The sequence below is a fragment of the Thermobia domestica genome, chromosome 7 (assembly GCF_964235325.1).
Source record: "Thermobia domestica chromosome 7, izTheDome1.hap1.1, whole genome shotgun sequence".
NCBI classification, from domain to species: domain Eukaryota; kingdom Metazoa; phylum Arthropoda; class Insecta; order Zygentoma; family Lepismatidae; genus Thermobia; species Thermobia domestica.
The window spans coordinates 54868177-54895912 of record NC_137460.1 but is presented as its reverse complement, the minus strand read 5'-3'; the positions used below and the strand labels follow the sequence as shown (position 1 = coordinate 54895912).

At 34.4% G+C, this 27736-nt stretch overlaps 1 protein-coding gene across 3 annotated transcripts in view; it reads right to left on the bottom strand.

Annotated features, from left to right (window-relative positions):
- Positions 1-27736, bottom strand: part of LOC145690111 (b(0,+)-type amino acid transporter 1-like) — a 232429-nt gene that overhangs the window by 45445 nt on the left and 159248 nt on the right. For all 3 annotated transcript variants that reach the window (XM_081764692.1, XM_081764690.1, XM_081764691.1), the window contains exon 5: positions 12299-12424. In XM_081764692.1, coding sequence (XP_081620818.1) covers positions 12299-12424 — 126 coding nt within the window. The remainder of the gene's footprint in view (positions 1-12298; positions 12425-27736) is intronic.

Below are 27736 nucleotides of genomic sequence, written 5' to 3'. Positions count from 1 at the left end.
TTTTCAATTAAGCTTCCAATTCTAAGGATATGCAACCCACTGTACTTAAATACATATTCTAAAAATTACTACGGTAACATATATTCTTATTTTTAGGGGTCAAGATAGTTCAGTGATAGAATGTTCGCCTCTAGTGCGAAAGTCCCTTGTTCCATTTCAAACCATATGAGTTTGTGGTAGACAATTTCGTGTTTGTGGTTTTTCTCGAGGTTTCCTCCCACATTCTCTCACTTCACCAATTATTCCATAAATATTCACACACAATTATCATCCGCCTCTTTTAGTGTACAGGGACATAATTGATGATGATTGGTTTTGAGTTTAATGTCCCTTTCAGCTGCGATGCTCTATGAGACGGGACCTACTGATTAACGTGGAATTCGAACCACATGAGCTCCCGCCGGGAATCGAACAGGGGTCTCCCACGCCGAAGGCGCGTACGCTAACCGCTCAGCCACGAAGGACCTCATGGACATAACTGATATAACTATGGGGCGTTAACTTTTTTTGAAAAAACTTTTATTTTATTTTTTTAAAAATTATAAATGGCTTTATTCAATCTCAATTTTTTTGACTGTCATTTTGAGCCAAATTTTGTAATCAATTTCTTACTAATCACTTCTATCGATTTTTTAAAAGGATTTCAAGTGGGACTGTCGCCATTGATAATACAATATTCCAGTAATCACTTCCCTTTACGGTAATTAAGTTAAAACATTGTTTAAACGTTTTTCCAACCATGTGCGCCGACCTGGGGCGGTTTTAAAGATTATCTCTAGAGCTACTTTAATTAACAGCACCGCCACATTATAGGAACTAAGAAGTGAAAAAAAAAAAAATATATATATATATATATATATATATATATATATATATATATATATATATATATATATATATATATATATATATATATATATATATATATATAAAGTATTTTAAGTGACATAGCTCGCGTCAAGTGGGCTTAGTGGTGAAAAAATACCGTGTTCGTGGGCTTTCTCGGGGTTCTCCCATTTCCTTCAACTTTATTCATTCCACCATTGCATTCATTTTTGATCACTACGCACTCCTTTAGCCTAGCAGGTATAACTTTGGGCCGTAGAACTGAAAGATTTCATTTAAGTGACGTAATTTCATTTAGAAGCGCACTACAAGGTTTATGAATTTGTTACTTCGTGTTCAATATGTCAAAATGTGTTCTTGGGACTAAAAAAAAAAAAAAAAAAAATGTTATTAGTTCCCATTTAAAAACAATATGTAGAAGAAATGGAATGATTTTTTTAGTTTAACGTCCTACGATTATGCCTTTAGACTGAGAGACGGATTATTAAAGCAAGCGAATGATGATAAAAGAATTGATGGAATGAAAATGTGGAAGAAAATGGAAGTAGCTCAAGAAAACCCACGGACACGATGTTGTCCACTACAAACTACTTGGTCGTGGATCGAACCAGGAACTTTGCGCACCTGAAGTAAGCGCTCTACCACTGACCCACAGTGCCTCCCAACATACACAATAGAAATACTATTTCTGACTCGTCTTACTGCTGGATTCGTGCAACTGAAATGTTCGATTTTACATCTGGTGGAAAACCACTCTGTCTCGAACGCTACCAATAGATGTCCGACACATAAAAACGTAAACAAGAAGCAAGAAAGAAAATTATATTCAATGTAAAGGCAATGAAAGAGGAGAGAGTAATTTTGTTAGAATTGCGTTAATAGCTTCACACATACTCCCCACATATTTCATCCCCGATATTTCATCTCCGAATCGTACCGCCTCAGTCTTTTCTGTGGATCTCGGCTAAGCCTAACAAAGAATATATACACTGAGAATAACTTTTCTCACGTACGAAAAGAAACGAGTCCTCAGCGAGATTTAAGTTGAAAACAAATATTCACTTCACCTCTGTTCTGAAAATCACTAGTGTGAGCAGCATGTTCGAAAGGTGGTTCTAGGAAAAATATGCCAGGTGTTGGGAAAGAAATAATAGATATTCTTCTACTTCTAGCATTCCGTTATATTACTTCTATTTAAAAAAATAACTACAGTATTAGGTAAGGTGATATGTATTTACCTACTTTTTAAGTACACCATTAAGTATGAACATGCCATTTTTTGTTGCTGTCTGCACTATAGTACACTGATGACTAGTTGGCCCACTTTAAATGCTAAGTTTAACATGCCTGACCTACGTCAATTACGTCATAGAATGTTTTATCAATAGAACAAAACGAAAGAAAGAAAAGAACAGAATTAAATACCGGTAGTACATTTAAAATATGGACATTAAAAAAAAGTTTTCTTCCCTTCGCGGTTAATGTTGATTTTGTTGACAGTCAGTGAATACTTCTCTGGTAGGACAAATCGGGAGTCATCAGACTTTGAACATCACAAACACTCATATTATATTTGAGCACGTGCAGAGTTGTTACAACACCAAAGACAAACTATCATCATTACAACACCGTATTACATAGTCCACCATAAAGAAAACGCAATTCCACACACCAAATGTTACATGTATAGTTTACGACACCATAAAATCACAACTATGTGCCAAAAGAAACGCAATAAAATAAAAAATATATAGGAAACTCTGCCTATTACATTAGAGAAACACCCAACCTAACCCAAAACACGACGTGCTGAGAAGAAAGGCAACGTTCATATTTTTCGTACAAGCGTTATCTTCTTCATCATATATATTAAAACTGTGGCTAATGAGAACTAATTTTGGATTACAAGAGTCAATGTTGATAGCGGATGCTACACAGCAGTTGGTTTATTAGAAGTTCGATAAGAAAACTAGGTTAAGTTTCGTCTTCTGAAGAGACGACGAAACAAGAAGGTAGCAACAGGAGCGCTTTCTCTCTCTCTCTCTCTTTCTTTCTTTCTTTCTCTCTCTCTCTCTCTCTCTCTGCGTGTGTGTGTGTGTGTAAATTAAGGGCCGAAGAAAATTGCATCAAGGGAATATGCGGAGACCCATTCATCTCCAGCAAAGAATGACGACAGTCATTGAGGCCTTCCAGGCGTAATGGAAATCAGTGTTGACAACCAACACGTCTGGAAATCTTCCAATTATTACTACGTATTACTACTTAATTTTCTCATACATACCATAATTTTCACATTTTATATTGTAGCCTAACAAATTAAACGGCTTGAGAAAACTAAAGATATATCACCTCAGAAACATAAGCTGCTAGATGCTAGCCAATTTAATCCAATCAGGATTGTTATTGTGTACCTCCCTGACCCCCTGTGCGTTATACAGGGTGTCCGTAACGTTTCTGTGTACTGAGAATAACACCAGTTTAAATTATTTTTATATCAGATATGTTAAAAATGGACCTCTGCAGACGTACAAACATGTCTATATATACTTCTGCACGGCAGTGTAATGAAGATGTTTTTTTAGAATATGTATGTAGATGGGAATTTTGTTTGCAAGTCATACATTACTTACATGAAAGCATGCATTCATAGTGCACAGTAACTTTACGCACACCTTGTACTACGATAACCCAAAGGTCTTTTTCCTACTTGATGCTCAATGAATGAGTCAAAGAATTTCGTCACTTCTGCTGTAAATAAAAGTGTCCGTTTTCAAAACTTCATTTGTGATTGCAAATAACATTGCTATGGGCTTTTAAAAAAAGCACAAGCCGGTAGATTTTACACACTTGCATGCTGAGCTGTAAAATTTACATATTGGGTACAGATACATAAACCCAATGACAATACAATATTTTCACATACTTTTGGCTCGAGCCTATTGTTCTACTACAAGCACATTTAGAGCATTATTTTTTCGGAAATTTACTGGTAAAAGGGAAATAGTTTTCTGTTTGAATATAAAAGCTTATAGTCCAGCACATTGATCAACGTTATTTTCATATGCAGCACAAAACACGACAACACTTCTGTATATGGTACGCTCATTTGGAGCCTAACTGGAAACAAATTGTAGCAGAAGTAAGGGAGAGAATGCATTGATGCTTGATTCATCCATTAGAACTCTTTATACACTTACTATTTTGCCTGCAAATGATTTGACCTGCTAATCTTAAGACGCATCGATTTAATTCTGTGTCAGGCATACTTATGTGTATATTGATGAAGCCATACACATTGGTTGGTTCTGTATTACGAAACCTTCTCAATTCACCAACCTTGCTCGACTTCTTTTTTTTTTCGAATATATTTCTGAAAACTCCTTTTGGTGCTATTCATAACATTTTTTAAAGGTCTTCAATAACCTTGTCCACACTTTTTTGAATTTCAGTGAATAACGTAAAAAAAAAAAAAAAAGGAAGAATATCCAAAATGTAGGCAGTGAGCCAGATAGTATCTACAAAACACTATTACGCTATTATACAGGGTGTGATATAAATGTGTCAAAATATTTTGAGAACAGATTCCTCACATTAAAATTAAAAAAAAAAAAGTTCATATGGATCTGTGCTCAAAAGTGGATAGTTTCGGAGTTATAGGGTACCGAAACAAGTGAACATTAAAAAGTTCATGGCTCCACTACTAGGGGACCTCTCGTAATTGGATCAAGACATCACTGAGAAACTGGTATGTGAACCATCCAAATGTCCATGTTTAAGAATGCTCCAGTACTTGCACACCAGTTTTTAGAGATGTAGGTGGAGAGTGATCAAGTACTTCCAATCAGCCTCTCTAAAAAATAATTGTGCAAGTACCGGAGGTTCTGAAAGATGGATATTTGGATAGTTTACATACTAATCCTTCAATGATGTCTTGACCCGACTAAGATAGGTCCTATAGTAGTGGAGCAATGAACTTTAAAAAAAAATCACTTATTTCATGTTTTCGGCATCCTATAACTCCGCAACTATCCACTTTTGAGCACAGATCCATATGAACTTTTTTTTTCTTATTTTGATGTGAGGAATTGTTCCTAAAATACTGTGACACATTATGTAACACCCTGTATATGGAGTAACAATTGATTTCAAATCGTATAGTGCATAAATTCGGGTGCCCAATAATGCCATCATCAATTACGCACCCAAATTTCTAGTCTATAAGAAAACCTGTGGAAACTGCTGCTACTTTATTTAAGAGTGTTTTGTAGATAACTATCTGGCTCACTTTCTATATTTTTATATTCTTAATTATTTTTACGTTATTCACTTTTTTTTTTTAAAAAAAAATAAGAAAGCAAAGGATGAGGTTAGCGGAGAGCCTTAATTCAAATAAAAGTATTTAATTCTGAGTCCTTTATGTCAACGGAGACGTAGGTAAATGGATATTAATGTTGATTTATTTATTTATTTAAGAACATAATTCCAGACACAGCTGAACATCAGTTTGCACTGGAATATCTAACAAACTTAAGAGATGATATAATAATAATAATAATAATAATAATAATAATAATAATAATAATAATAATAATAATAATAATAATAATAATAATAATAATAATAATAATAATAATAATAATAATAATAATAATAATAATAATAACATCTACGTAATAACAAGAAAGGTTGAATATAGCTGACTAAAATTTATCCATTAGTAGTACTGCAGAGTTATATGCAGCTTCAAAATTAAATGAATCTACAGTTGTATGTGACAATTCGTTGTATAATTTAGGAAGTCTGCAGAACAGAGAACACTAAACTATTGAAAGTCCAGTTCGTACTATACGAAAAAGATATGTGTTACGTGTTTGTCTGAATGGAATTCGCAAATACAATTTTGAAAGTAGTGTTTCGGATCTGAATTGGGCGTGTGTGAGTTTATACAGATATTTGAGGTCACTGATTTTATGACGAGTGTCAGGTAGTTGAATATTTATTGTTTGTACTTCAATTTTAAGAGATTGATACTGTAGAATGATAATATGAGAAGAAACAGCGTAACATCAAAACTCAGATGACTGTAACCGGGATAAGAAAACGCAACCTCGTGACTCTTAGGGTAAATCATCAATTGCTGAGGCTTTGTGGTATCATGTATAACTTGTATTAAAAAAAGTGTAAAGTATGATAAGGGCTTTAGTAATGTTCATTCTTGAAAGCAAAAAAAAAAAAAAACTTTTATTACATTATCAACATAATATAAAAAAAATAGCGTTAAGTTAACTGAAATCTATCCTAATAATTACAATTAGTGCTTGTGTCAGTATATAAGGAGAATTCAAAGAGCAATAGATAGGAGAGTGTAGTTTTCACACACAATCCATAAATAATTATAAACAGTCCCTATATATATATATATATATATATATATATATATATATATATATATATATATATATATATATATATATATATATATATATAATCGATTGTCTCAAAAACTTCACATGAAAATTTTACCCGCACCAATTTCATTTTGTTTAATTCTAAGTAATCTATTGACTGACATATGTATCACCTTTGGATATTCTTAATTATTGAACTGAAAATTATGGTTAACTTTTTAATTTTAATTTTTCTTTTACTATAAAAATGAAAATCAAAAAATTTAACCATAATTTTCAGTTATATCTCATTATTTGTATTGTGTTGTAAAAACACAATTATTTTGTCTTCAAGATACATTTTTAGATGTATTTTTATTAAATAGTTCAGAGTCTTTGTCTCCAAAAATGTACAATAATGTTCTTAGGATGGAAACCTTGATAGAAAAAAGTATCTATAGTTGCGTCTCCCTGGGCAGTGCGCTGTAAGGAAGCCATGCTTGAAAACAGAAACGCAACGCGGAAAAAAAAAGTAAAGAAAGAAAAAGGTCTTCATAATGGAGACGGCCACTTATTTGTGTCTCGGGTCGTTGGCCATAAAATATCTTTAAAGGCGAGAAGTACAACTGAAACAATACATTTAAGTACGTTTTCTGGTTTAGCAAACAAAGATAAATATTTCTTTTTATTCCCGGATGAGAGACCAAAGAAATCCAGATTGTATAATGCATGATGGCATTTCTCTATCATAACAAACGTTATAAAAAGGAGAGATTGATGACACGAATAGAGAAGAAACATGAGCTCAAGTGAAAATAAACATATGGAAACTGCTTGTGCAAGAAATGTGTTGAAAAGAGCGACGGAGACAAGGCATGTATACGTGTTATTTTAGTTTAATCGGGAAGTTTCGAAATCTTTAGCATTTCCAGAAATAAAAGCATTTTTGCATTCTCTTTGGCAAAATTTATTATTATTATTATTATTATTATTATTATTATTATTATTATTATTATTATTATTATTATTATTATTATTATTATTATTATGTTACTTAGACTAAAGATTATAGAACCTAGACACAAAAACTAACTCACTAAAAATAGTAAAATGAAATCCAATTTTATTTACAAGCAAACAAATATGTTTTGCAACAACCGGAAACAGCTATTAACTAAATAGGAATTTTGAAACTGTAACCCTTAAGCAAATGATAATATTGGTAAAGAAGAAGGGCAAGTAATATAGATAATTATGCTGACTGTCTTATAAGGTTTACAACCTAAAATTGTGAATATGTTGTATCGTTAAAGTTGAGCACTATAATTGGGTGTTCTGTTTTAATAAATAAATAAATAAATAAATAGTGGAAATTAATGATACCAGAATTGGTGCATTGAGAATGTGAGAAAAAACGGAATAATCCTAAGGAAGCTACTGTAAAACTACTAACCCAAGACCTTATTGTTCATCATAAACACACACAGATTTAAATATAGCTTAGAACCTGGCCAATAATGATATTGCCAAATCATTCGAAGAAACATTTTGAGATGATTTCTCTTGGGCTTCGGGAGCATACGATAAGCGCCTGTTGCGATGCAACCAACAAAGAAATACTGTTCTGCTGGTTTGCATAAACATCAGGCAATTGAATACACAGTACATGCACAACTGATTTTATCACTCCTCATGGACTTGCATATGTATACAACAGTACAGGACCAATCAGCTGGGATTGAATAAGAATGTAGTTAGTATATGAGATGCAATATATACTGGTAGATCTATCAATTCCGATTTCAATATAGATCAAAGTCGGAATCTGTTCTTGAGAAAGAGAATCCACATCAAAAACAGTTCCTGTATCTTATAGCTTTTGTTCTATGACGATCAGCATTTAAAACCAAAAGTATTGATATATTTCTACCATTTCCGGTTTTAGCTGAGATAACGGTGAAGTTGGTGACTACTCTTGGACCGCTGATTCCATATCTAAAAGCAATTTCTCGCTATTTCTTACTGCTTTTGCTCAATGGCCAATCAGTACTGAAACAGAAAGTCATAATACATTTATACTATTTTACGCTTTTAGCAGAGAAACAAAAAATTAGGAATTGAATCCATTTTTGTGAACTGAAATCATATTAGGAAATTCAGAGAATAAGTATGGCAGTGCAAAGAGGTAATGTAACCTCTATATTAGGAACCATACCACCAGGTAAAGAGCTAGAGGAGATTTTTCTTCTTTAAAACGCCTTTCTTTATGTCATCTGATTTTTTTATGCTAGAAGAAGAAGAAATTTGATTTGTATATAAAGTTACTTCTACTATGTGATTTGCTTTAGGATTGTTCTGTTTAGGTACATGTTATTTAAACTTATTTTATTAGGAAATAACTTATTATTTATTGCCATGTTTGATCCATCGCGAGTAAAAGCCACCGAGCGAAGTAGCTGAAGTGGTAGAGCGTTGGCTTCGCATTCGGGAGGTCGCGGGTTCGATCCCCGCTGCCGACCATCCTGACTGGGGTTTTCCAGGGTTTTCCTCAGTCCTACCAGGCAAATGCCGGGATGGTACCTATTAAACAGGCCCTGGCCGATACCTTCGCAAAATCCTTTCCATTGTTGTTGTTGTTAGATATCCAGTGTAAAATGGCCTCTGAGCTGTATCTGGTGATTGTTAAATAAATAAATAAATAAATAAAATTGAAGCCAGAAATGGAAGATGTTTTACTTCCACCACTTTCGAACTTGGGTTCGAATAGAGGTTTCCATTCGAAATAGTTACTTGCTTTTTCTTACTGTTTTTTTTTCTCAGACAGACGGACGAACAGGCATAGGATAGTTACGAAATCTAACAAAAGAAGATTATGATTTTTTGAATGTACACAACATTGTCTATATGATAGATATTCAACCTACAGTCCACTCTACCATCATGTCTTAATTTTCCCTGTTCTACATCCTTCAAAAACGCCCACATAAATTGTTGAGAAGATGTAGTAATGAGCACAAGCCATGCTAATGTCTGTTAATTACAGTATAAAGAAACATATTTAAGAATGATTATTAAAAAAAAAAAACATGCTGCATATTTAGTTAGAGTTCAAAATTTGAAGTCATATTTAATTACACACTCTATGCAGAATTAAATCCACTGTTTTGCATAACTCTATCTAATATGTGTTGGTCAATATAAGTTTCACTTTTGTTTAATTTATGTTTAAGCTTTGCTAATACAGTATTAGACACACGTATTGTAATTAAACTCTTGTTCCAAATAGAGAGAAAAGCTAACGTTGCACGAAAATGCTTTCAGTATTAATCAAAAGCTGGAAGTTCTCTAATTATAAAGGAACTTTACATATAGACAGGTCAGACGGCACCACGTCATCTGCGTCTGAATTTATAAGTGAGTGTGTTGTCGTGGTGGGGCTAACAGTCTATTAATAGACTTCGTCAATATTGGTTATCACTAGAAATAATATACACAAGAAATCTTGAATTATTTTCTTTTTGTTCCTAAAGAGAGGATGTCTAAAATGTGAGTAAAAACTTTTGGGGACGATTCTTACAGAAGCAATTTAGAATGAAGAAAGGTTCAGAAGAAGAGGAGAGAAATTAATCGTTTCAATTACAGAGTCCCAGTCCGTTTTCTTTTGGGGAGAAGAGGTGACGGTATTTACTATGAATATATTATTACAGCAACTTCTAAACTATTAGCATTTCCTCCATCGTATTCTTATTTCTCATTTCAATTACGTTATTGTTAATGAACATAATGTAGACATTTCTGGAATATAGAATTAGAAAATGGTTAGAGAAATGGCAGTTAAAAAAAAAACTACAAGGAAAGGTTTTGGTAGTACGCACCGATGTGTACCGCCAGAAAAAAGAAAGTACTGCATAGATCTATATATAAACTCCAAACGACAAAAACAATTATAACCTTCGGTTTGTGCCCCATTTCAGTTGAAAAAAAAAATTAAAAATCCATTTATCCCTCATTTCATGGACTATAGAAGCAACGAACAAAATCTACAGTAGCCAATTCAGTCTGAAAGTCCTCATTTAGTCCCCTTTTAGTTCGTTAAAACGGAGCAGTGTATTTCCTTCTTTCTAATTTAGAGCCTATAGACTAAATTTTACCCTCCCTCAAAATTTCCACTTTGCCGCGGTGGGGGGAAGGGGGCTTGTGCGCTCTAATGATCTCAAGAGCTATGCCGGAGATAGCTTCGCTATCAGAGGGCTTCCCATGCTGGACAGGTCTTTAGGAGTAGGAGTCAGACGAAGAAAGATATTATGATAGTGGGCAGCAGCTTTACCATTACCACACTGAGGATGAAGATGATTGACATCGGCAAGGCTCAGATGTAGACAAAAACAGGCAGAGACAGGATGTCCTCTATGGCTCTTTCACTGCGAGATGGAAGGACCTGGGACACTATCACTTTACTCAATCCCTAAAAAACAACATGGAAAAATGCGAAAGATCATGAAGATAATAGAAGAAAAAGAAACAGCATGTTTGGTCATCTTATTCGGCACTCCGATTGGATCACCGTGCTTATAGAGGGAAAGGTAGAAGGAAAACTAGGAAGAGGAAGACCAAGGATAGAATATCTAGAAGCAGTTACGAAGAAGAGGCCTTATCAAAGTATAAAACAGCTCTCCCAAGCAAAAGAAAAGTTTTAAAATTACCATGTTGCCCACCAACCTATGATTGCGGTGAACAACAAGAAGAAGAAGACCGAATTTTACATCTCCAACTTGAGCGAATCTTCATACTCGACACTTTCTGAATAAAGAGAAATATACGCACTGCATAATACAAATTTCCCCCTTTAGTCCCTTAGAAGCAAAATTTTCGGAAACACTGAAAAGCATTACACTCATCCCTCAGTTTAACGGACTTCCGAGCAACGGACAAAATCTGCAGCAGCTGATTCAACCAGAAGAAATCCTCAATTTAAACTAAAATTTTGAATAGGGTATATTTATATTTACAGTGCATAGGGTATATTTACATTGCACGTGGATTTTACATTGTCGATTGAATTGTATACTTGATTAAAAGTACAGTGCTGTATTTTTTCCTTTTTCTTCCGTAAAATAATTCTGGATATTAGCTATTGCAGGCTTTGTGTCGGAAATTGCGGATAATCAGCAACGTCACAGACCACTATTACCCCCTTTTAGTTTGTTACAGCGAGAGAAGAGTATAAAATAAAACTATCAAATAAAAGGCCATTTCTTTATAAGATGCTCTTGATCATTTCTCTGATTGCATTTACTTCCTTCATTTAGTTATTACTTAATGACAGATTTAGGATATTCTACGGCTGAAATTGAACATAATCCATACAAAAACTTGACACTGACTTAAGCACATATTATTATACCGTACACCATGTCTACAACTTGTCATAGAGTGCGGGCCACATTAATAATTTCAATGGTACCCGCGGGCCATAATGTTCTACTATAATCTTTAGAACTCTACGATGCTGCCATCTATGTTCTTTTAATTAATCGGGTTTTCATGAATAAGTACGTATTTTTAAAAACGCGGGTGAGAGAAAAAGAGATCTACAAGCCACCTCTATTCCAGGGCCATTCGTTTAAGAACCCTACCACTAGCCATGGCATGTGTTTTCAGCAATACCCAACATGTTACATTTTCACAGCTTGTATCAGCGAAATAATGCGTGGCTTTGACCTTGTTACGTGTGCGGCCCAGGACGGAGCACTTAGAGGCACGTTATAACCTTGACAGAATTTTTATTTCAGTATGAGATAAATTATCTACACGAAATTTGTATACAGACTTTTGATACTGTCCATAGTGTAACCACCGAAAAAGTATTACATCGTCATACAAACAATGAACCCAATAAAAAAATAAAGTAAACGTACTACACAAGAAATACGTTATCCTTTTCATTCAACAATCCAATTCTATTTACGTAAATACATTGAAGGTAAATAAGAAAACAGCAAATAAGGAAAGCACACAAACATATACAAGTAAGAATACAGAGACACACAGAATTCGTCACTCACCTTGGCACAATTTGTACATTCCACCGCATATCACTATCATGATTGCTGCCAGCTTGGCTGCAGTAAAAAAGTTTTGAACTCCGGTTGCCAAATTTACACTGTAGCAGTTGATGAACAGTATGACCGCTGGCAAAAAAATAAAAAAATAAAATGCGAAATTAGTCACTATTTATTGTTTGTTTGTTTTTTTCTTTTAAAATCCCTACTAAATAAGTAAAACTCATTTTACGTATTTTAGAATGTTTTCATGTTAAAAATAAAAGTAGCAGAATCATAAAATACTTGTATTATAAATATCCACAAAGTGAGGTAGGTCAGGTCCAAATTCCCACGGACCAATCGTAGATCTTGACTACGAGACGAGACAAGAAATAAGATCTTTCGGTTCGTCTCGTAAATTTGGAAGAAGTTTCGTCTCGTCTTATGATCTTATGTAAATTTTATGTACAAAAATTTATGAGGTGAGCTTATTCTTAATTTCATTTAGAATTTATCAGAATTCTTCCAGTGTCACGAGAGGTCCACGAAGGGTGTGATATAACAATATTTAAACCATATTTATTATTGGAATACGTTGTCTGACTGACGTATCTTTAAACGTTGATGATAAATGCTCTTCACTATGTTCGCACACCCATTTTATCAATTTATAGTTATTTTGTACTATGAATCAATCAACACTAAAACAGACAAATTGTGCATTCAATACTTAGATTCTGAGACTGAAAAGATCAAATGAATGTTGGTATGAGGATTCAATATTGTTGCCGTAAACCAAATTATGTTTCATCATTTTGCTTAAGATTTAAAACCAAGTTGATTTCAGTATTCATCTAATTCTCAGCAGTTACGCCTAAGCACGGAGTGGATTCAGCACTTCTGTATTTACTATGCAGTAATTAACACGAGAAATATGGCTATTTTGCATGTTGGTTTTTAGATTATGTATATATATTTTTCTTTCAACGCCTTTTTTTTCGTGGGTTTTTCTTGGAAACTTTAGTTTCATTACACTTTACCATAGCATTATTACCATTTAATATATTTTGCATTTACCATCACCTACTTTACTTCACCCGTGACGTATTATAATAAGTATTGCAGTTCATTTTATTTTCCGAAGTCATTATAACAAGTTTCAATAATATAACTTACATAACCTAGAACTCGATCAGTTGTCAATTTTTTATCTGTTTACTGAAGAACAACAACCCAAACCCAATCATAAAGTCTATTCATGACTTTTGGGTTTTAAAACTATATACTTTTGTTGTCATCATTCTTCGTGCTAAAGTCTTGCGTCATACGTTACTGTGGGCAATAATTTGCGTTTTCCTTTTGTACATTTCATATGGAATTCTTTTGGCCCTACAATTTTCGAACATCTTGTATTGCCATTTTGCAAAGCAGCCCACCACCCCTTTTTCTTCCATTATAGATCAAACATCTGAACACGATGAAATGTGAGTTTAATTATTTTAGATGAAAAGTCCAAATATCCAAATTTTATGCCCGATTTCGAATGATTCCAAGATTTGTATAGCTTGTTATAATACGGTAATTGCAACCCTCACCCCATTTTCTTCTCATCTCTTTTCTTCTCTCCTAGGGCAAATATTTTTTTAAAAAATCTATGAAACAAGTGTCAAATTATTTTAAGCAAAGATCCCAAATATCAAATTTCATGTTTCTAACTTTAAGAGAAATCCGTGATATGAATATCTTATTATAATAATTGTAATTTCTACTCCATTTTCCTGTTATCTCTTTTCTTTTCTTCTATAAAATATCAAATAACGCTTAAATACGAGGTTCAATTATTTTAAATAAGAAATCCGTATATCAAATTTCCTGTCTCTATTCTTCAGAGATTCCGAAATACGGACATTTTACGGTAATATAATAATTGCTCCCGTACTCGCTGTTCGTTATCAAATATAAAAAAATCTTCCTTAGTGATACTTTACGTCACAAATTCTATGCACTGGCCAAATTTCAAATTTTTAGCTTAGGTGTTTTGGCGTTGATCAGTCAGTCATTCATTCAGGACTTCCATTATATATGGTGATTTACGTCACTATATAGGTTTTCTTTCAAATGAAGTTATTTATTCATATTGATGCAGAAAGTAATCAAAACATGAAAACATAGTTTCTAGGAAAGCAGTTTTTCTTCCAGGCATGTTTTTGGGGGGCACTGCCCCCGAAGCACTGAGAGGGGACCAAAATGATGCGTTTATAATATAATAATAAATAGAATAGTAGCGTGTGAAAATAATATGTGCCTCTCCAAATACTAAGTGTGTGTACCCCCCCCCGGAACATTTTTATAAAAGAAACACTGTAGGCAAAAAGACGGAGTGAAATGATCCAAAAATAGATAAGACATCAAAGCAATTTGTTCTTCTCTTTTAATACTCGTGTGCATATATATACTAATTGCATGCAATGCTATTATTCTTAAAGAAAATAGAAATGTAATTTGTTGAATAACTCTCAGTGGCAAAATGCAGACAGCTCTAAGCAAAGGGCAAAAGTTGGCAGCCTTGTGCAATTAGGAGCTTAACAACTCAATAATACAATGAGTTTATTGGACAATTGACTGATATGTAACAAACATAAATGAAAGAAACAAAGAATTTAATTAAGACACAAGTTAAATGAGGTAATTTACATTGATTCAAAAAATCGATCTTTGTTTCGATTTGGATGAATACGGAATGCGAAACATAGTATTAATGGTTGGTTAGTTTTACTCGTAGCAAAGGTGTAATTCGTAAACCATAGCACGTGTATTATGAATAAGCGTATAGTTTAAAGAATCCGTTGAGCTTGTATTGAAGGAGATATGGATTCGATACTTCTAGTGCATACTCACATTCGGAATCAATGTTAAAGGTATAAGTTCGCATCACATATAACATTGTAAAAGACTGTTGTGCGTAATCCTGACATTACTTCGGATAAGATCTGTTTTATTTTTCCTCATAGTACTTACTTTCAAGGTTATGCTCTGTGTGTCAATGGGAATAGCTGCATCACTGGGAATCTAGCTTGAGACCACGTCAACTATGGATTACCAGGCTAATAAATCAGCTTTAAAATGGCAGCCTTATAAAGCAATAATAGCTGATCGTTAACTCGAAAATTATACGTAAAGAACTCTGGAAGTTATTCGTACCATTTTTTAATTTATAATCTGAAAAATTTCCATACGCTATATGTTTCATATAATCCTCTTCTCGTCATTTAATTGCTCTTAAATCTTCATTCAACGTGTGTGTGGAGCTACAATGAATCACAGTTCATTTGCAAACTGCAAAAACCAATGTTTTTTAGCATGCATGCAGTTCACATTTCTTGCATTTCAAAGTAAACTTTTCCGTTATTTAAAAAAAAGCATATATATGAAGGGGCCGCGGTGGCTCAGTGGTAGAGCGTTCACCTCTGGTGCATGGGGTCCTTGGTTCGACCCCAGCTCTTGTCAAGTGAACTTCGTGGTGGACAAATACCATGTGCGTGGATTTTCTCGGGTTTCTCCCGTTTCCTCCCACTTTCTTCATTCCATCATTTCACTCATGTCTCATCATCACCGTCTCCTTTAGCCTAGCCGCCATAACCGTGAGACGTAAAACTAAAAGATTTCATTTCATTTCTATATTGATTTGAAAATATTCACACATTTAAAACGCGACATTCGATTAAACGTTTCCATTGGAATTATGCCATGTAATGATGTAATACTTCACTTAACAAATTCAAAATTCAAATTAATCGAACAACAGACAGATTACTTAATTACATCATAATGTTTAAATTAATCAAAGGATAAATAGCACAGCAACATATTAATACGCAGATATAATTAATGAAACACCAACTGAAATTGATAATAAGCATTCATTAGAATATAGTGTTACTTGGGAGATAATAATGGTGAGTCGTAGGTGATCCTTGTGGCGGAATGCCAGTAACATTGTGGGAAATGATAAATGGAAAGTAGCGTTGCGTGATAATGTTCAAGGAAGAACGGAAGGACCCACCTCACTTTCAAGGACAATCTAATTGGAAGAGAACGAAAACTCGAACACTGTTGTTCTCAATTTAAAATAAAGGTTAGACGCCTTTCTCGCCAGTTTTGTTTGAAGAAAACTATTAAAATATGAACTTGAAAGCAGAGATTAAATAAAAGGGAATCCTAAAGGAATTGATTCCCCGCACCAATTTTTAGGTAGACCTGTGCCCCCTCCTCGCCAAATTTCTCAGTTAAAACTAAACGCCATATGGGCCTTATGCAGAGTCGTTTTGACGTATGATTAGCGTCATACGAAAGGTCTGCCTACTGCAGGAAACATATGTTAATCTAATTCTTTAGTATGGTATTAATCACGCATCAGAACGACTCTGCATAAGGCCCCATCTGTCTTTAATGTTTAGTATAAAAATATGTATTATGAAGTAATAATATCATTAATACACTTATGACAAAACAAGAGACATTTAACCAAACTCAAAAAGAAATCAGTAAAATCCCCATTTATTTAAAAGAAGTTTACTTCGCCATATAAATCAATTAACTTAAAAAAAAAAAAAAAAAAAAAAGTACACAAGACACTGAACACTTTTTACATTGGATCTAAAATATACTATTTTACTTTCTGGAAAGTAAGATATAATTATGTTTTGTTCAAATGGACACGTAGATAATTAATTATTCACTTTTTCAAATGATTTCAACATTTTACAAAAACTGTCAACCAAACGAAGTTAATAGAGTGTAACTTAATGCAACAAACGTCCGGAGATGATTCCTGACACCAAGATAAGCAAAAAAGGTCCTATGAACATATGGAGGGTGTTACTTGGACTACAGAAAGATAATTAACTCGTGAAGTCAGTAACAGCACGCTACATCAGGACTCTTTTTCCTTTTTATTCTATTTGGTTTCTAGGAAGTAATACATTTACATATATTTACACTGTTTGGCTGTGTGTCCAGTCGTCCGGGACATAAAAAAAATCTAGAACCATTTGATAGATCACCATCAATTTTAGCCAAATATATATAGAAAGTCAAAAGTTATGAATCACATTGTTTTACAAAAGTGATAATCAAACCAATAGTGGTTGAAATCAACAAATTCCGGTTTTAGCGTTCATCACTATACAGCAAAAGACGGCAATAGATAGCGAGAAGCGGTTTCCTGTAATTGATTAAGCGTCCCAAGAGTACATTTCATCTCTACTCTAACCTCTTTACTAAAGCCAGAAGTGGTAGAAATCTACTACTATTTTCGGTTTTAATTATTTTTGAGAAAATGTCACGCCATACAACCAAACTCCTTTACCTGGGATGTTGAAGAAAGTATATTGATCATGTTAGAGATAGATTTCAAGATTTCAACGAATTTATACATTTCTTAGCCCTTATACATCGAGAAAGTGATTCTTTTATTGTGTATCTATCCATCTCATCGTCCCGATGTATGAATATACATATACACTCATGTAAAGGCCATAGCGTTCAACATATTAGGACTAAATTTTAAAATTAAGGTTTCTATAGGACTCTCCAGAGGAAAGTTTTCGAATTTTCTTCCTATCTCATAAAATAAAAGTAGCTTACTAGAGGGTGAAAATAAATAAATACATAAATAAATAAAGCAATGTGATTTTTCTCAAGAACGGTTCTAACCATTTTGTTTGCTTTTTATAGATCAACAGCAGTGGCGGACCTAGCCCGGGGCCGGGGGAGCCTAAGCCCAACCCTCAGTTTTTCGAGTGTAAAAACGATTTAAGATAGCATTTATATAAACTCATGATATACCTATCTGTCTGGGTTCTGACTGTCCCCCAGTTTTTATCTTCTAGATCCGCCACTGATCAACAGTTCATTAAAAACTTTATATAGTGTACGTCGTTTTTTTTTTGGGGGGGGGGGTAAAATCCAGAAGAGGTAGTTTAGAAGTTCTCTTGGGGGATGAGTCTTCTTTCCACGAAGTTTTTCGAGAAGGTCTCTCATAATTTTCTTCATATTTCATAAATAAATATCTCCTTAATAACCACAGCATAAGTTGATTTGATCATGAAATGAAAGACAAAAAGGCCTGTGTGGTGGTCTGCATCTTTTATTCAGGTAAAAATTGTAAAAAAAAAAAAAAAAAAAAAAAAAGCGAAAAATGCTGAGAATTGGCTTCATTGGAAAGATTTTTTTCTGTAACAATTAACTGAAAACGCAAAACAAAAATAATTTGACAAATTAATCATCTTTTTGTAGTAATTCAAATTCCATATAGCTTAGTATTAAGTTTACAATACCAACGCAGAAAAAAAAGACAGTCTTTAAATGCAGTTCCTGGAACACAGTTTAAGGAACTGCATTAAATCAATACATCAGACAATCTTTTTACAACCGCTTTGTGAACGGAAGCTGGAACACATCCAGTAAACTTTCATGTATCAAAAAGCAAAAAACATCACAGTTTATTTACTCCTTCATGTATATGGTCTTTACTTACTTTGATCTACACAAGAGACAAAGAGAGAGGGAAGCAATAATAAAGTGCATGTTATGAAGCGCAAAAAAATGGGTAAATGAAAGCTTGACTCAAATTTATAGTTGTTTCACGGTTTTGGTCACTTTGTTAATGTTTGTGTTTTCATTAATTACACTATTTCTTATTGACAATAATTGAGTATGAATCAAAACGTCGTTAAAGGATACATAAAAGATTTGAATAGGGTATTACAACTCATAACAAATAGAAGCAACACTTTTAACATTAATATCAGGACAATAAAATCAGTATTTTTAAAAATTTTACGAGAGAACCTAAACGCTATCTTCTTAATTACATATTTCCAATTGGCCATTGTATGACGTAGCAGAAAGTTTTTACAATCAGAGAAATGGCAGAGAGAACACGTGAGGGAAGCAGGAGTGGGGCCGAAGTAGTAACATCGGAATAAACAAGTTCACGAGTAGTAATAGATCCAGACTAGCTTGCGTGCAAAACAATTGAAGAACGTTATCGATATTCTTGTTTGTTTTAACCACTGTTCTTTCGCTTGACGCTACGTTTCCTGCATGCTTCTTGCTCTCTTCGTGTGGTTTTTAAAAAAGTGAAGTAGCAAACTGTGATGTCATGGTTTACGGAACATTTCGGTTGTTTAGAATGGTAATTTCTAGGGCATAATAGTTGGAAATTGTTATTCTAAACAATCGAATGTACCACAGGCCTAAACCTATTTTTTTAAGTAAGCTTAGATGTCTGTTTTTAGGCATTTATACATAAATAAGTTAGTTTAAAAGAAACTTAGCAAGAAAGTAGCCAGTTGTATATTAAAAATTAAATTTTCAGGTTTTACAGCAGATACCTGAAGCTGGCTTTTAATAGGGAGATGTGCGGTCAACGCATCGAGTTCCATTATTATTTCTCGCTTTCTATAGCAGAGTTCGCTAAATCTTAATTCAAAGGGGAGAGTTTCAGATTCAGCAGGAAATAAACCCTTTTACATCGAAAGTTTTTTTTTTTTTTTTTAAATATATTAAGAAGGCAAACAGAACAAATTTTAAAATGGAATTAAAGTTGCTTACGAAGCAAGAGTTGAGGCTATCTCGTCTCGAAAAATGTATCGTGAAATAATGTCTCGTCTCAGAAAGTGTATCTGTTTCTACTGGAAGAACTCTGTCTCGTCTCGTATCCCGTGACGAAAATTATATATCATCATGTCTCGTCGCGTCTTGTAGGCAACCGTAGATGGAGTACAGTTAAGAAAATATTTATTTAAAAAATACAATAAATGCGTTAACGAGTAGTTATTACGCCCTTGTCTTTGATAGAAAAGACACGGACTAAATTCCCAGAAATACACGTCACTCGAATCCCACTTCATAAGCTTTTAGATCCACTTGTCCTGCAGTTTCAGTGCTGAAAAGAAATATTAAATTCTAATAAATGATGCATCTGGTGGGACCAAGAAAAGAAACCAAGATTTTCTGAATAGCCTACCACGGTATTCGAACCCAGGACCTTCAGCTTACGAAGAGAAAAGTTCTCGGTTCTCCTACGCTCTCTCTCTCTCTCATGTGTATGTTGTGTGATAAAATGTTCGTACTCAATTATGTCAGATATAAACATTCATTAGTATCTGTCTTCTTTACATGCCATCAACATAACTTAAGATTATTCTACGAAACGGCTGTGTATAAGTATATTTTGCAACATGCCAAACATCACATTGAAATGGCACTCTGCATAGATGTAAGTAAAGAATCCGACACACTTCAAAAAGAAAAGGACAAAACGCGACTTGAGTAAATGGTCCGTTGAAATATTCGTGGCACTCTGCCTGTTCTTACAGAGACGACATTTTGCACTTTCTCAAACCTTTCCTATTTCCTTCCTTTAAGAAGTCTCTTGAGGAGAGGAGAAGACATGCAGAAGCGAGTAGCGGAGAAGGGTTATATTTGTCTCTTCGCTCCGCAGTCACAAGAATCTGACGTCATACCTCTCGGCACTCAAGGGATATAGAGATAACTATAGAACGTGCGGAGATTCCAATTAAATTTAAACGACTTTATATGAATTCTGCAAAAAAATTAGGAAGAGAAAAAATGATTACACCATAAAAATTTAATTTGGAACAACTCAAGTAGAAACTTGTGGAAATTTAGGAATACATCAGTTGTTTATAAGCTAAATCACGTAAATTAGTTGTTTTTATGATTCTAATCCATTTAATTGAAAATAAAAGGCTTGAGTAGGTGTATGGTTAGCTTGTTCACTTTCCAATAAGGAGGTTCCGGGTTTAAATTTGCCTGGAAACCCTGATTGACATTTTTTCAGATTATTTATCAAACTCTCACCTCGTGAATGCTGAGATGGCACCTCTAAACGTAGGGTCTAGCAGACTTGCTTTGAAAATCCCTTTCCCCATATTGCCTTATGTATTACATTACAAATTGGCTTCACAGTTGGATCTGGGATTTTATTTTATTTAAAAAAGACTAGTAAAATTAGTTTTCTTGTAATAAAGCAATTGATTCAGCATTTCAGTACGTACAAATTTCCAAGTTAGAGATGAATTTACCTCGTTTTATTCTCATATTCTTAATTGGTTTTACCGTATTAATGAGTACTAAGCCTCAACCAAAAACATACGCCACGTTAAACAAAACCGAAAGTTTTTACGAAACTGATTATAAAACAGAAAGACATAAAAATGAATTTTTCCCTGTAAGTAATAGGAGTTTGCTTCAATTATTATCGTACCGTCTTTCCATAGCTCAAACACTAACACGGATAAATTAACATAATTATATATAAAGTAGCAGAATACTTGTTCTTTGCACGGGGAGAATACGCTTCATTTTGAACATAAATGGCTGAATTTGGATTTAAATTGCATGGGAAGTGTCACTGTTCATCTCAGCGACCCCGAAAGCTATGGATTCGACACTAATATCGGACATTTTCGATCGTTTTTAAAATATCTTCCATCTTTCCCTTCCATAAGCTGCATCATTGAAGTGAAATGATAAAAAAAAAAAAAAAAAAAAAAAAACATTCCAGGCCTGAGCCTCATCTATGTTGAAAATTTGATCGAGATCGGTCGGGTGGTGCAACAGTTATGAAGTCACAAACATAGCCACTTTCAATTTTATATATTAATTTTAGACTTCGAGCCTTAACTGTGCAAAATTTCAATTTTCTAACTAGTCCAGAAGTGACATTACTGCAGTGTCTGAAACATACCCCCAAACAGACTTCTCAAACCCTTTTGATAGTAGGGTACAAAGATTGCAATGGTACATATGTATAGATGGGAATTGTGTTGAAAATTGCAGAAAAATATAGTTCGATAACTGAAAACTGTTGGTGTTATTTTGGAGAACGTACGTAATTTTGGTATGTAGCTGGTACTTCTTCCTAGGAAAACTTACAAATCGGCAAACGGAACTTCAAACAATACAGGGCTTCCAAATCGATAATACCTAGGGAAGATTATGGCCGTATGATTCGTCCTTAATTCACTTTGCGGCGCATATTGACACTGTAAACTCGTAAGGAATTCATAAATAAAATACCTAATTTGTTTTTTATATAATTGAAAATTCATAAAAGGTAAATATACTTCCGCATTGATCCTGTCCATAGAATTCAAAAGGATATTAACCTTTCACTTGTTATACTTTCCATGAAAAGCATCCACGTGGACAAAATGGAAGTTGAAAATCTTTGTCATTCTTCCCTATTTGACAAGAATCAACTAGCATAAAGTAAAAACAAAACGATATATGTATATATGTATAAAAAATAGACAGGGAAATATTCTATTTAGATTCTATCAACAAAAATAGCTTGCACTACAACAGCAACTTCAGGCACGCAAATCTGGCACGAAAACTATAGTGGCCAGTGTTCGACTCCGGGCGTCGACTTGATCTATATTGATCTGACATTTCTGTCACAGTAAAAAAAAAAAGAAAGAAAAAAACAATAATATTCGTAGATAAATAAAACGAGGTCAATGAATTGTTCTTTAGAAAATCTATAAATTGATAATTTTATATCTAGATTTTATATTTAGATATCTATATGGATACGTTTAAATATTAAATAATATTTTTGATAAAGTGGATACTTTCAAATATCTAGGATCAATATTAACAGACGAAAATCATATTCACGAAGAAATTAAATGTCGACAAAAAGCAGGGAATTCGTGTTACTATTCGGTTCAAAATTTCTTGTCGTCGCGAATTCTGTCGAGGAATTTGAAGCTTAAAATAATGATAATGCATGTTGTTCTGTATGGTTGCGAAACATGATCGCTTACTTTGAGGGAAGAACATAGACTGAAAGTATTTGAGAACAAGATCCTGAGACGAATATTCGGACCCAAGAGGAACGGGAATGGAGAATGGCGGAAACTTCATAACGAGGAACTACATAATTTATACGGTTTATCCAACACTGTTAGAGTCGTCAAGTCTAGGAAGCTTAGATGGGCAGGTCATGTAGCTAGAATGGAAGAAAGTAGAAACGCTTTCAAAGTCTTGACTGGAAGACCAATCGGAAAACGACCATTAGGAAGACCTAGGCGCAGATGGGAGGACAATATTAAGATGGATCTCGCAGAAATAGGAATACAAAGTAGAAACTGGATCCAATTGGCTAAGGATAGAAGTCAGAGCTTTTGTGAACGCGGCGTTGAACCTCCGGGTTCCATAGGCCATAGAGTTAGTTAGTTAGTTAATATCTAGATTTTTATTTACGTTTAAAATAGTAAAAAGAAACTGAATATATTTCGCTACTATATTACCGATTCAGCAAGTGTTTTCTAGCTTAACATAATCGTCACAGATTATTCAGTGTTTGGGAACACACATCTGCTGTAATTGTTTGTCCTGGTTTTAAGGATTCCACAAGAATAACATGTTTTTGGGTTCCAAAACATGGTTGTCATGATTTTGTAAATTGGTGGTTTTTGTTTGAATTTCTTCGCTTTAGGAGAAACAAAGTGCTGCCATTGCATTGACTGCTGCTTCGACTCTCCAGTGGCGTACGATATCCAGATTTCATCTCGCGTCACTATGTGAGGAAAGAGGTCATCCCCATCGTCCCCCAAGCGGGCCAAAAAAGTCACGTGCAGCTGTCTTTCTTTGCTCTTTGTGAGCGTCTGTCAGAGCGTCTGTTGGCACTTTCCTCGCACACAGTGCGTGATAACCTAGCTTATCAGTCACAATCCGAAGCATTGTTTTCGCAGATCCTTCTGGAAACTCTTCGGTGAGTTTGAACACTAGGCCTTTCGCTACGCTCATTGTCATGAACGTTTGAATTCCCGTCCTGAAACTCTCTGCACCATTGTCTGATCTTTACCTCAGTCGTTACTGTCGGTCCGTAAACAACATATAATTCCCTACGGATGTCACCTACAGTATGTAGTTTGGCATTTAGAAATCTATGACAGATCTCGCATCACGTTTGGCGGGATTTTGTATTACGACACGCTCCCTTACTATTACAGGCCCTTACAGGCGGCCATTTCACCTTACTATTACTCGCACGATCGCAACTCCATTCAGAAGATTCTCTCTTGCACAGAATACTAGAACACCTGCGCATACTCAATTTCATCAGTGTTGCCAACCCCGCGTAAAATATACCGGTCCTTTTTTGACATGTGCCTCGTACGATACTTTTTTTTATTATTTTTATTTTTGATGTTTCAAATGTTGTGTACCTATAGGTCGAAATGGAGACTGAGATTGTGAGGAGGTGTCGGTAATTTTATTTTTCAGAGTTGGCAACCATATGGAATAATAGTTTTGACATTTTCCTCACTTCTAAATAGATGGCGGAAACGCATTTTTTTTTTTTTTTTAAATATTACTGTCCCTTCAAAGAGATATATAATATTCATTGCGCGGGATGGTAATTAAAGTGAAATCTCTAAAGCATTAGAAAAAAGTGCAATTTCAAGAAAAATGCGGATGTGTCACCCGAGAGATTCATACATCAACAACACCATCGAATTTGAACAAAAAGAAGCATGAAAATGTTCGTTATAAATATGAACATTTTTCATATTTTAAATAATATATATAACTGCTCAGTAGGGTCAGTGAACCCAAGTGCGATAAAATTATTTAGTCCAGATATAATGGTCATTGTTTTGATGAAACGACAACGAACTTTATTGCATGATATGAAGTTATAAATATGTGACAGTTATGCATGACAGTCTAGTAATACGTGTAGTGCACAGAATGAAAATAGGTCCCTTGTCGGAAGGAAATTATGAAATTTCTAGACCTAAGGTGAAAAATATCGCAGTATAGAGGACAAATTCCTAAGAGTGTTTTTAAGTTTTTATGTGTTTACTTTGGAAAATTAATGTTATTAAGACATTACGAGGATGAGGAAAACAAGTTGAATTATTTTAACCAGTAAAATTTCCTATTTAAAAAAAAATCGTTCTCTGATTAGTTTAGCAAATTAATTATGATTACGAGGTAGCTCAGTGATAAGCCTTCCCACTAGTCTATAAGAGGTCCCGAGTTCGATTCCCGGTGGGAGAACCGTTGGAATTTTAACTGTCCTGGTTGTTTCTGTGTTCGTGTCCCTGTCGTTCTAGGTTAATAGAAAAGCAAGTAAATCAAGTAAAAACCTAATAATAGGTGGTTAAATAAGTTAATGGCACGTTCGGTGAATCAGTTAATTAAAAAAAGTTGTAGAGCGTTCACCTCTGGTGCGTAGGATCCCTGGTTCTCCCATTTCCTCCCCGCTAAAGCCAAGTGAACTTTGTGGTGAACAAACACCGTGTGGGTGGGTTTTCTCGCGGTTCTCCCACTTTCTTTATTCCACAATTTCATTCATTTCTCACCATCACCGTCTCCTTTAGCCTAACCGGCATAAAACGTAAAACTAGAAAATTTATAAATATGATTACGGCCCTTGTCCTCTTTGAAACAGAATAGTTTTTAAGTTGGAACTACCGCCCCCTCGTAGCTTTAAATCGCCAAATTGCTCCACGCTAGCGATATCTATTGGCGTCAGGCAGCTAAGTGATATCGCAGTTAGTGACATCTATTAGCGTGACACTTTATTATTAATAATTAGCTTGACACAATAAGACATTCGTTGTTTATAAATAGGGTATAGGTATAATATCACTCGAAACATGGCATGACCTGCAAGCAAGTACTATAATAAAATTGTGCACATGTCGAAAAACATTTCTAGGAAATTTCTTTCTCCTTACAATCTTATCATTATCTTTAATTTTATTACTGGAAAAATCATTACGTCATGTAATTAAAAGTGAACAAAAATCATATTGAATAGCGCTGTTATTATACGAGGGTCGTCCAGAAACTGAAGAACGTTTTGGCATGGTTAAATAAAAACAAAAGATATCTCCACAAAACTTTATTTACAAAGCCACAGGACCTTACTCTACTTTCCTATGTAATCGCTATAGTTATCAAAACACTTGTTACAATGTGGGACCAGTTTTTCAATGCCGATATTATACTCACCTGCCGCCAAAGATTTGAGCCATGCTGTCACTGCGTGCTTGAGTTCCTCATTGTTTGCGAACTGTTTTCGTGTAACGTGCTCAAAGTGAAACGTCAGTTCTCCTGATTTTTTCTTCGACGTTTTCCTTCCGTAAAAAATGATGGCCTCCCACTCTGATCTAAACCATGCATGCTGGTCTTTCCTTGGTTAAACATAATACACCATTTCCTCATTGATGACTTGTTCGTTGCACCATCACCATAAATATTATTTACTTGCCTATAAATTTCAATGGGCTGAACTTTTTGCGCGTTCAAAAAACGAATGACACTCTGTACTTCACATTTGGCGGGATTTTCGATTTGCACCGCCATGTTGAATCATTGCTAAAGCAAATAGCGTGACCGCACAGCATTGAGACTCGGCTCACATTGAGGTGAAGGAAGAAGGAGCTAACTGCCGCGCACGCGATCGCAGTAGTGGGGGGTCGGCGGCGCGCGTGATGCGCAATCTTTCTTTACTTTTTGGACGGCCTTCGTATAATTACTCGAATAATATTATTACAATAATTTCCTCTCATTACTAGAACAATGGTTCCAAAGAATTATTAATTTATTCGAACAACAGTTCATTATGCAGACAATTTATCATTTATACTAATAAATTTCGTACGATTATGAGAATAATAGTTATCCTATAATGAAGAATGAAAAAGTGAAATGAAATCTTTCTGTTAACGTCCCACGTTTATGACCTTTAGGCTAAGGCAAGTGAATGATGATGGAAGAATCGATGGAATGAAAAAGTGGACGGAAACGGGAAAATCTTGAGAAAACAACCCACGGACACGATGTTGTCCAGCACAAAGTTACTTGGCTGGGGATCAAATCGGGGACCCCACGCAGCAGAAGTAAGGGCTCTACCACTGAGCCATCATATTCCCCTATAATTAAGAATAAAATATACTATATTATTTCAATAAACTGCTCAGATTATCTGTTTTTTAAAAATATTATTATTATTATTTTTCAGTTTATTTTAATGAGAAATATCGTCGTTAAGCTTCTTGAATCAGGAATACGACACGGAAGGTTCTTATATAAATTCCGTCGTTCATCCATTCAATCATTAGTGGTAAAACAATAGCTTCGTTCATCGTTAATGCAGCTAGAACATAACGCGAAAACCTGTCTCCTTAGAAATTCACTCACGTCTCATTTTACTCTCATGGTATTCTACGAAAAAAAAGAGAGAGAGGGAGAGAATGAAAGAAAATATGGGTATAACACAGCCTCAGAAGTTGGTGAATTTAATAACTCTTCGTTCTTTGTTACCTGCAGTTTGATATAATATTTCAGAAGTACCTAATAAAAAGCGAGAAGCCCATTGATAATAGGCTTCAACGTACATAC